This window comes from Pararge aegeria, chromosome 13, assembly GCF_905163445.1.
Source record: "Pararge aegeria chromosome 13, ilParAegt1.1, whole genome shotgun sequence".
NCBI lineage: Eukaryota > Metazoa > Arthropoda > Insecta > Lepidoptera > Nymphalidae > Pararge > Pararge aegeria.
In genome coordinates this window covers 10,000,001-10,011,309 of record NC_053192.1, presented here as the reverse complement: position 1 = coordinate 10,011,309, position 11,309 = coordinate 10,000,001, and the positions used below count along the sequence as shown (strand labels likewise).

The 11,309-nt window shown below is 35.8% G+C and overlaps 3 protein-coding genes across 8 annotated transcripts in view; 2 read left to right on the top strand and 1 right to left on the bottom strand.

The window, feature by feature from the left end:
* Positions 1-547: 547 nt before the first annotated feature.
* The window catches only part of LOC120628766 (autism susceptibility gene 2 protein homolog), a 90,744-nt gene continuing 79,982 nt past the window's right edge, over positions 548-11,309 (top strand). For all 6 annotated transcript variants that reach the window (XM_039897383.1, XM_039897381.1, XM_039897379.1 and 3 more), the window contains exon 1: positions 548-1,510. In XM_039897383.1, coding sequence (XP_039753317.1) covers positions 1,271-1,510 — 240 coding nt within the window. In that variant the 5' untranslated portion in view covers positions 548-1,270. The remainder of the gene's footprint in view (positions 1,511-11,309) is intronic.
* On the top strand, positions 7,526-9,549 carry LOC120628768. Its single transcript, XM_039897386.1, has 2 exons — positions 7,526-7,720; positions 8,825-9,549. Exons 1-2 carry the CDS (start codon positions 7,540-7,542, stop codon positions 9,529-9,531), a joined length of 888 nt encoding a protein of 295 aa, XP_039753320.1. The 5' UTR covers positions 7,526-7,539; the 3' UTR covers positions 9,532-9,549.
* LOC120628767 (protein ALP1-like) lies at positions 7,719-10,006 on the bottom strand. The gene is made up of 2 exons (XM_039897384.1): positions 9,564-10,006; positions 7,719-8,764 (listed from the first exon to the last, which is right to left on the bottom strand). The coding sequence occupies exons 1-2, from the start codon at positions 9,860-9,862 to the stop codon at positions 7,879-7,881; spliced, it is 1,185 nt and encodes a 394-aa protein (XP_039753318.1). The 5' UTR covers positions 9,863-10,006; the 3' UTR covers positions 7,719-7,878.

Here is an 11,309-nt window from a genome sequence, read left to right as displayed (position 1 = left end):
TCGTAATTGATTAAAATTTGACTGAGATATTATGAGGAAAGCCAAGGAAGGAAAAATAAACTCTTTCTTTTCTTTTATATATAATTTTTAGTTTGTTTAGGAAGGACTACCAGTCGATGTGTCAATACGAAAAAGAAATGTGCTTTATCAAGTAACATTTTTAAAATGTTTCACCCCTCTTTCAACACCACAAGTGCAAATAAAAGCTCAGCATATACCACTCAACTGACGTCTGTCTGGCTAGGCTCTATGTAGCGCACAGTAGCTTACGTAATATATTAATTAATGTTTCTTTATTAAAAAAATAACCGTACCGCGCGGTACAATTAATAACAGCAGCACGTTAAGTTTATTTTTTTTATTTATGTTGATCACACTTCAAGAAATATAATTTGAACGCGACTTCAGAAATTGACAAGTTTACCACATGCGCAAACTTAACTCACAGCTAACTTCACTCTTTTAAATGTCGAATCGAAACCTCGAATCTTAATTCCACTAACGCACTCTATACGAGTTTCAAGGAAACTAGTGACATAAACAAAGATTCTTGCATCGTCGAATCTCTAACATTGTACTTTAACCCAAAGCTAAATAAGTTATCAAATGAAACCATATTTACGTTCGTTTATAAAAAAGGCATTTCTTTTGGTTGGCATTGTAAATTCATAATTACCATGTACAACGATCATTCTACGTACTACTTCGCAATTAAATAGGTCAGCAATGCAATCTTATTTTTATGGAGAAGAGAGAGATGGAGTTATAAGTGCGAAGAGCATATCAGAGCGCCACATTGCCAATGACGCCCAATATCGCGGAGTGTATGTGTTTTTACGTTGGCAGCACTGCTTTAGTTCACCATCGCGACCGCAACGCAGCGTTAGCGTCGTGCAACACCTTTCATTGTATTGACTATTGACTGATTCTGAACACAGAATAATGTATAAAACTAATTTATCATTGAATTGTCTTAGTTCTTATTAAAATATATTGTAGCATATCTTAGTTTAAGTGTAATAATGCCTCCGTTTACGTAAAAGTGAAAGAAGACAGCCCGTCGAGTGCTACGCGGCCATTTTACTTGCAATGCGGCAACGGTGTACGGTCCGCCATTGGAAACGGCCAGTGTCTTTTTCTGTGTGCAAGATTTGTATTTTGTCGATTTGCTCGGCATAGAAACAAAGGTTAACCATGTGTGATAAAAGTGTAGTGCGGACTTTAGTGTAGTGAAGCACGGTGGTCGGGTGTTTCGAATAATGTGCGAACGATGGAAAACGAAGTGAAGCAGCGCAATCAGAGAAATAGGCGAAGGGAGCGGGCCCAGCGCATGCAAGCACAGCGAGAGAGTAAAGTTAAGGATGGGGACAGCGGCGAGGACGAGTCTCCGGCGAGAGAAAAGCCACCTCGTCCTCCAGCCCGGAGGAAGAAGTCGAGGGAACCCCTCGGAGAGGAAGACATCATTGATGGATTCGCCATAATGGCATTTCGCACCTACGAGGATCTCGAGGTTAGTCTAACTAAATTAGTTACTTGGTACACTGCGCGAACCCACAACAATAGAAGGTTTACATTTCATACTCATTACATTGGCAATAATTAAGTAGTTTACCTGAACCGAAGATTGCTGGTTGTATTTACATAATGTATTCCAAGTAATTGTTTACTTTTGACATTAATGTTATGCTTTATCAGTGAGAACGTCAATGACGAGTCAATAATATAATTGACTACCAATTAAGTCTACGATTTTCTTACAAAAATAGCCAGTTTCTTTTAAACAAAATCTATCGTATTCAATAAATAAGTACAATCAAATGGCTGACTGGGTGTTTAAATGGATATTCCAATTCTAACGAAAAAAAAAAAACTGTATATAATCGCTTCAGACGTCGTCTCGGAAGTGCATTGACCTATTGAATGAACCCTGGTACCGATATTTGAAATGTAAATTAAGAAATCTAAAGTCGTTGTTAGTTTATTAGCAAACGTATTTATTATTTTAAACGTTTATTTGCAATTTGTAAAGATATGCAGGTAAATGGATTATGGGCACGGAGGTCGGAGCAGCTGATGCGAGGCGCCGCCGCGCCGCAGCGTGTAGCGCTCATCTACCAAAGTGCATCCGTGGTCTCCCACAAAGTGTAACTTGGTCTTAGTGGCTTTCGCCCGTTTGCGCTCGTTCGTGATGTCCTCGAAACGACAATATGTTGTGTATGTCGAGCTGAGTAAGCGCACAACAAAACAACATTTCGCGCTATCGTTCTAAATTATGACGACAGGCGTGCCATTTGTGCCTCGTTGGAGCTCGCTTATATTATAGACCCAAACAGGTTCCTTTGCTCCTATTTAATTCACCACATGCGGTGTGCAACGTTTATGCAATTTCTGCTTACAATGGGCTGGTAAGCTAATTTTCTACTGAAAACAGGTTTTTGTTGAAATTACGCCAACGTACCGACATATGGCTAATAAATATGAGGTTTCTCTTCCTAATAATACCAGCGAAACAAAAAAATATATTTACGAAACGAATTGCCGACTATGCACCTTATTTGTATAAACTCTAAGGTGTACGGTATGCCTACCTACCTCTTAGTTGCTTTGTGCTGTTATTTCTGTGGTTTCTGATCCTTTGCTTTATATTGCGAATGTATTGATTTTTTTTCATAATAATCAACTGCTATATAAATTTTTCATTGTACCTATCACTAAGTTTGATATTCCTATGATAAATACCCATGAACGTTTCTTTATTTTATCGCAAAGATTACAGATAGTTATGAATGTAATAATATATTTGATAATCTAATTAATAATTACTAACATCATATAAATGATAAAGTTACAGACATTGGTTGGTGTAGGTACATACAGTCCGGGAACCTATTAATTGTATCAAGCCTAAATATGATGCTAAAATAGATCTAAAAAACCTCTCTGATTTTGTGATTCGAGCTAGGTATATTACTATTCGCACAATAATCGTTATATTAATCGTCTGCTCACATAGTCGCCCAATTGTGCTTACCAACGCAATCCTTAGACAATAATGTTTGAAGTTACCTACCGCTTTGTTTGTACACCTACTGACAAATTATGCCAAAAACCGTAATCTCCCTTAAATACTATTATAACGTAGAGTAACTAAGATATTGTAAGAACATGTAAACCTCATTGATTTGGGATAACGCATTAAATCGTCCGTTAATAAATCGAATACTAGCCCTACTAATTGATTATTTTAAATAAATGACAAGGTACAATAAAATAAAAAATAAATAAATAAATATACTACGACAATAAACACTAATAATAATAAGAAACTAAGTAGGTCGTTGAACACGGTCACGCTTCGCTATGTGTTTTATTCGCAACGATTATAAAACAATTGTAACGTTACAAATTTCGAGTCGATCGAAAATGCAATTAAATTTTAGTTTCTGATTAAGAAATTTTTCTTCTGTGTGAAACTACAAAACAATATACGAACAAATTATTAGTTTTATACATTCTTGGATTTTTTTTGCATTAATGACACTTAAATTCAATATATTCAATAAAAATTGTATAATTCCTCAAAGCGAGTATGCGCGCGCGCCTCTTATTTAGACAAGATATCTTTCATCTGGATTTAATAACGCGCCTAAACTTAGTATTATCCATATAAAACCTGTTACAATTTAATTTTCTTGAGCTAGAAGTACCTATGTATTGTTTTATCGGAAACCGTAAACGGAAAGACATATAAAAAAAAAACAACTAAGATACATAAGTAGAGCTCCTTTTGCAGATGCGGGACTCAGGTTTAGCTTAGCAAAAAGTCGACTTTTCATGGGCACGGCAGAATTATCCTGGTGAAATATAGATGATAGCTATAGGGTGCATGACCGTGCCCGACAGCCGTTATCCGACATTACATGGCAACCAAGTAGCCACAAACTAATTATTGTTTTCCCACGATACCTACGCCGCACCGTGTCCAGTTTCGTATCCCGTAAAATAAACAAAATGTCATCGTTCAGCCATCTCTGGTCACAGCACGATACCCGAGCTTAGGTACGTGTATTATTTAAATTACATTTCCCTATTAGAAGGTACGAGTATTTATAATAATTATAACGGCAAAGAGAACCTTTCAAAGTTTAAACAAGTCTCATAATGTTTGTTTTTTCTTTAAGACAAGTTATCTAATGTTAAATATGTATGCATATTATAACTTTTACCGTTAGTTTATCCGGGATAAAAATATTTCTAAGTCCGCCTACAATTTAAACTATCCCAATGCTAAATTTCGCCTATGTGTTTGCGTCATTTTATTACAGATTTCCCATGGATCCCTTGTCCATCGTCAGATCAGCCTAATTTATTAAAGATCAGTCTAAAATTTTAACAGAACAGCATAATAATATCTTAGTGTTATTACATATGCATGCAAAATTTCAACTCAATCGGAAACCCGAAAGTAAGACTATAGCTTGCTATATTAGATTACAGACGGACAGACACAGGGGCAGGTTAAGCTAATTGAAAGCTTGTAAATAAAAGATTCTGATTTTAAAGACTCTATTCTTAAACATTTTTTACTTGCGCTTTTCGTCAAATACAGACATGCAAGAAAAGTGGTCTGCAGACAGAGATCGCACTTAAAATTATTTCAGTGATTTCTAATGTCTTGCAGTTAGGAAGTTACATCCTCTCATCTTGATAATAATAATTATAGAAGAATCGGAAAAGTTCCAAAAATATTTTCCTTTAACAGTCAAATAAATCTTCCTTTTTGGCTGATTACCCATCAGGACTTAGCGAGGAAGCATCGGTGAGCGAGAGGGAGAAAGTCTGACGAAAACCCTATAATAGTACCTACCTACTTTATTTAAACTCAGTACAGAGTACGTACATTCTACGTTCAAACAAAAGCAACAATAAATAACATTATTCAAAGCAAAAAAGCAATATCTTTTAAAAGTTTGACAAGATCCAAATCTGATAAGCGCGCGAAAGAGATTCAATTTGGCACGAGAAAGTAGCGGCCCCAAAAAAATTACCTTTCAGTTGACAAGCTTTTTAGACACTACAATATGGCATCGGTAAATTTTTGAACGAAATTGCGCTTTTTTCGTCTAAGCTTTACCTTCTTTCTTCATAATAGCTTTTGTAACGAAGCGCTTCAGGAGTTTTTAAAACGCTACAATGAATTTGTAAAAGTAGTGAGGCGCTAAAAATCTGTTAACGTCGCTTTTAAACCACTCCTTTTTTCAGCATTTGCAGCGCTTTTAGCGTACGGTAGTATCTAAACGTTATCGCAGAGCGTTGCACTCAAGCCGTTAAAGCGATTCCCGGCAGAGATGCCCCAGGCGAAAGCTAGTAACGTACTCAGTTAATACCTGTGAAAGCTGTATTGAGACGCATAACTACCGCACACTCGGTTCATGTTTTAGTGTGTGGTTGTACAAAATCAATATCTGTCGCTTTAGAAGACGAACCACGACGGTTCGGAGCACCGACCGTCTCGGCGCACCGAGACACCCCTGTGACCCATCCCCTTCTAGTATTCCCCGGAGCTTAATGTTAGCACGCCGTGACATAAATACTTACCTGGGAAAAGTTTAAACCGCTTTCTTCCGTTTTTATTACCTCTCACGCTACCTCTTTTTGAGTTTTACGCCACTCGTTTGTCAACAGCGATTTAAAGTTCCTTCGAATTAAAATTAAAAGTGATATTGTAAGTAATACGGAGTCGTTAGAATTGCTTCTTTATTTCTAGGTACACTTGCAAGTAATAATATTTCTTTTCATTATTCCTAGGTATAATTTTACGGAGTAAATACTTCGTTGCTGGCATTATAGTTATATTAAAATGATTGTTATATCAAAATTATGAAACCTTGATGAATAAAGCAAATAAATGTATGCAAATTAGGTACTAATGTACAAAAATACTGCTTTTCATGATCTATAAATAGATAATTGTTTTTAATTGCTGTATATAAAAAGCAAGATTATCTTGAAAGTCGAAACGCTAACGCTCGGTAGGTAGGTACAACTGTAGGTAGTCTCCACACTTAAGAGAAACCCACTCTGTTGGGTAATGCTCCGCAATTTACTTAAAAAATATTGAAGAAAAATTGCTTTGTCCTCTACACATGGGGGAAAGTTTTGTACGCTCGTAGATACGGTACGTACATACATTTTGAATTCACAAGTCGATTTACTTGAGCAATAACTATGTAAATGCATGTTTAAAGCAGAACAACAGTATATTCACGAACCATTTAAGTTGGCCGTTAAAACTTATGATCTTAAAAACGCACTTAATGATGACAATTTTATTGCTAATCTCTTTATTGCTTTAGTAGCTGAATAATATTATCTTTTAGGCAATTTGTAATGTGTATATAAAGCAAACATTAAACAAACAGATAAAGCTTATTTATCTAAATTAAATTCATACCTACTGTTTAATTAATAAGAGGATAGTAATTCGCTGTAGTTTAGTTTCGCAGTATTATTCGGAAATTCGGTGTATCTAAATATAATCGTATCCAATAATACAAGCGGCGTATTAGTGATAATGGAATTAAATAAAACTTTAGTAGGCACACAACAAACCAAACTCCGCATAAGGAGTATTGATTAATTGACAGGAAAGCTAGAAAAAATATTTTCTAAGAAAAAAAAATCACCTGCATTTTAACAAACTGAGGCTAAGAACCGTTTTGTACTTACAATATTCCTGGTACCTAGTACTTTGTTCACGTGGCGTGCCGTGGCTACCGTACCAAGCTACCTGATACCGTTTAGGGGTATGGGTTGTAACAGCCATTGTCCTAACAGGCTAGCCCGCTACCATCTTAGACTGCATCATCACTTACTGTCAGGTAGGATTGTAGCAGAGGTTTAGCTTGATATGAAATTTAAACGTGTTTGAATTAATGTAATATATCAAATAACATGCCTTATCAATATAACTTTTCTCAAACAATCCTTGTTAACCACTTGTACCTAAATGTAAAACTCATTCTCTCTTTAGAAATGTTATCGTGTTTTGCTTCGAGTGTGAAAGCGTTATTTGTAACATAAACACAAACGCCGGTGTATTGTAGCACGTACCACTTAATAAAATTAGCTTCTCTAAGTGCACGTTACCATTATAGTAACTGTAAAATGTAGCAAACATTGTTTTTATAACGTAGTTATAAATATTTGTGTAAATGTAAACAGTAAGGGCCGCCGTACACGGACTGCTTCAAGCAGTTGAGACCGACTGCTTAAAGCCGCGACCGCGCAGTGAACTATAGTCATTCATTCGCTGCCGTACACACGACTGCTCGAGCAGTCGCGACCGCTTCAAGCCGTCAACTGCATGATGAAATTCCATCGTGCCGTCGACCGCTCGCGAGCGGTTGCGAGGCATACACCGACTGCTCGAGCCGTTGACTGCGCTAGAGCAGTCGACAGCTCTCCGACTTCCCTCTCCCCCCCGCCCTTTGCGGCCTCGCGGCGTCTGTTTTCTCATTTGCCGGCTGTTTTTTGAACATGGAGGGCGTGTGCGATAGTGATGCCCTTATTAGCGCAATTAAAACGCAAGAACTTATTTGGAACTATAAACTTAAGGAACACAGCGACAAAATAAAGAAGAACAATGCATGGGCAATTATTTGTGCCCAAGTAATTGAGAACTTTGATGAAAAACCAGTTGAAGAAAAAAATCAAATCGGTAAGTAAAAAAGTCAGTCATTTAACACACACATTTATTATTTTATTTATTATTAAAAAACAGACTGGTAACAATATAATAGTTGTTTTGCTTCTTATTATATTTTTAATATTTAAAAGAATACAGAGGCTATGTTATACGGACGGCGCCCTTTTGATTTATATCATATTCCATTGCCAATCTAGTTTGCCTTCTTCGCTCACAAAGTAATTAGCAAATTCTTCACGGATTGTTGTTAACATAGGTCCACCTGGACGAACTTGCTGGGTTGAATGTATTATAGAATAAGGAAGACCCTCAAACGTATCCTCAAATTTATTTCCATCTCGTTGTTTTACGTAGTTGTGAAGAACACACGATGATTTTACTATATCCACTGCGAAATCAACGTTGACGTTGAGTGGTCTATGAAAGATCCGCCATTTATTAGCTAATATGCCAAACGTGCATTCAATATATCGCCTCGCACGTGATAACCGATAGTTAAAAATTTTTTTTTTCTCTGGTAAATTCTTGCCACCATATGGACGCATTAAATTTTCCTGCAAGCTAAACGCTTCATCCCCAATAAACACATTCGGTAATAACGGTCCATTTTGTGATATTGCAGAAGGTGGAGGTATATTTAACTTTTTTTCTTGTAACATTTTATATAGACAACTCTCTTCGAAAATAGTCGAGTCAGCGTGCCTTCCATATGAGCCTATATCCACGAAAGTGAACATATGATTACTATCACATACTGCTAGAAGTATTATCGAAAAATAATTTTTATAGTTATAATATGACGATCCACTTTGCGCGGGTTGTATTATTCTAATATGTTTGCCATCAACGGCACCGAGGCAGTTCGGAAACTGAGCATTTTTTTTGAAACCATTTATTATGTCTTTCCATTTATCTTTAGTTAGTTGTTCCATACACATATCCTTCATATGTATCCATATATTTCTGCAAACATCCCTCACTATCTTACCTATTGTTGTTGATGCTATTCTAAAACTATATTGCAAATCCATAAATGTACATCCAGTTGCCAAATACCTGTAAAACATATTTATAAATCAATCAATTATACTAACTTATATTTTTTTGTTGTTACAGCCATGTTAATACAGAAAAAATGGAAAACATTAAGAGATGGATACACCAGATATGCTAAAAAAATTAAACCAAAGAGTGGTTCAGCAGCCCTCAACATTCGGCCATATGCATATTATCAGCAGATGTCTTTTTTAAAGGCAATAATAGAAGATAGACCCGACAAAACAAATAGTTTACAAGAGAGTGAGCACACTGAAATTACGTCCGGAGAAACCGAAAATGGTCAAAATAAAATACCCAGAGAAAGAAACAAAAGAAAATTAACTACTAAAATCACAGATGAGAACGTCTTAATTGAAAAATTATCCAAACGTTTAGATGAAAAAACGCAGAATTCGCGCATTGATAATGAAGATGAAGATAAATTGTTTTTACTATCATTAGTTGGCGAATTCAAAAAAATTAATGAGCATTATAAATTAGATGCTAAGACCGAAATACTTAACGTAGTGAAATACTTTAAAGGGATGACAAATCACACATATCCTTCGAGTTATGGTGACAGGGGATATTCATCGTTTAATGATTATCGTGGACCATGGGGTTATAATACTGGCCCCTCTACCTCTACATCAGTGCCTGGTCCCTCTAGATCAGCAACCGGCCCCTCTACATCAATGGCTGATGACCAAAATTCTCAATTTGAAGACCTTTCATCATGTTCTGTAATGTCCGATGATGTAATTTCCAATATTTTTAATGAATAAAAATTTTAATAATTACTATATATTTTTCTTACCTCAATGTTACTGCTAGTCTTTCTTCAGGTTCGATACTTCTCCTCATAATTGTGTCTTCCCGTTTAATGTGAGACTTTAGTATATTATACAATTCATCAAACGAAGACTTTGACATTCTAAAATAGTTGAAAAATTTTTCTTCATCACTTCTAAGTTCCATAAACAAATGATGGAATTGTCCACGTTGTTCTCTTAATTGCAAAATTGGATGAACCCAAAATTTTCTCTTTTGACGTCGCCGCCGTCGTCTCCGCCTGAGCAGGAGCAGCAAAAGCAGTGCTTCCTCGTCAGAATCCATGACTCGACTGTGGTAGAAAATCAACTGCTCGAGCAGTTGAGTCGTAGCTCGAGCAGTCAACAACCGACAGCTCAAGCAGTCGACGCCGACCGCTCGAGCGGTCCGTGTATTTCACTCAGCCGCTAACTGCTCGAGCAGTCCGTGTACGGCGGCCCTTACAGTTAAAACATGGCGGTTATTTAAATTTTAAGGCCGTAAGATTTTTTAATTCTTATACGAAATTCCTTTGTTTCATCGAAGTATTATGTTAGTATTTTTTAGGGTATTACTCTTTAGCTTATGTCTACTGCTATGTTCTCAGGAGAATTTTATTAAAATTTATATTTTAAATAAGAAATCCCATGACAAGAATTTATATCAATTTAAATATATTATCATAAAATAACATCTTAAGTACACATATAATGGTATATCTTGCAAGCTAAGCATAACTTGCTTTAAATTATAAAAGATATAAGCTGTAGGCCTCAACTTCTATGTTTTATTAGTATCAAGTAATTGTATAATGGACTCTGAGATTAAATTTCTAAGCATTACCGATTACAAAGCATCGTATACAATAATAGAAGATAGGTAATGTAGTTATTATAACTAAACAATAATTATCGTAAAAGCCCACAACCCACAAAAGATCAGCGTGTTGGTTTTAACCTCTATAGAGTAGTAATAAAAATGGGCTAAAACATTGTCCAGGATCATCTTTGTGCAGCACCTATTTCACAGTTGTGATTATGATTAAATTATATTACAACTTTTCCTAATTATCTATAAGGCGACCAACTTGCATAGGCTGGTTGCAAATCTTATTAGAATCATATAAGTATAGCCGAAAGAATAAATACGCAGACCTTGATCAAATACCGAGAATACGCTAAGTTGGTAAGCACATACTAGGAACATACACAAGAAATCCTAGTTGAAAAATCTACAGAAGTCAACTGTTAATGTTTGTCAATCAATTATCCAGCGTGAAGTGGGTATTAGCACACATTAGCGTTCATTGCGCGACATTATATAAACATTTTGTAATAATATATGGCCCTATTATCAAATAGCATACGTCAGCAAAGCTAATGTTGACATGTTGCTGGCTAAGTTATTAGTGGTTGTGAGAGAATGCGGCCCGGTCAACCACTCGTATACCCTTTTGATTTGGTGACAATACTAATAAATCTCCGTTGATTGATGACCCGGAAATACAATTAACTATGTATGGGAGGGACGATGAATGTGTCTATTAATTTTGTCATTACTACCACGGGCCTTTACAAATGTGGTATTTTATTAACTTAGTGTTACGTCGCTGGAATAAAACTCAATAATTTATCTTATCAAAATTTATTAGTAGGTACCTTCATGATGGTTAAACATACAAGCCAATTTTGATTATTAATTGTATAGAGACAAATGTTGTCTTTTCTTAATAAACGGGCTTATAAAATAATTT

What these genes read in the sequence shown, in the direction of transcription:
- LOC120628768 (XM_039897386.1), top strand. Translation starts at nt 7,540, where the DNA reads ATGGAGGGCGTGTGCGATAGTGATGCCCTTATTAGCGCAATTAAAACG. An exon ending in TGAAGAAAAAAATCAAATCG is followed by an intron (nt 7,721 to 8,824) that starts GTAAGTAAAAAA and finishes TTGTTGTTACAG; the next exon opens with CCATGTTAATACAGAAAAAA.
- LOC120628767 (XM_039897384.1), bottom strand. Translation starts at nt 9,862, where the DNA reads ATGGATTCTGACGAGGAAGCACTGCTTTTGCTGCTCCTGCTCAGGCGG. An exon ending in AGACTAGCAGTAACATTGAG is followed by an intron (nt 8,765 to 9,563) that starts GTAAGAAAAATA and finishes TATGTTTTACAG; the next exon opens with GTATTTGGCAACTGGATGTA.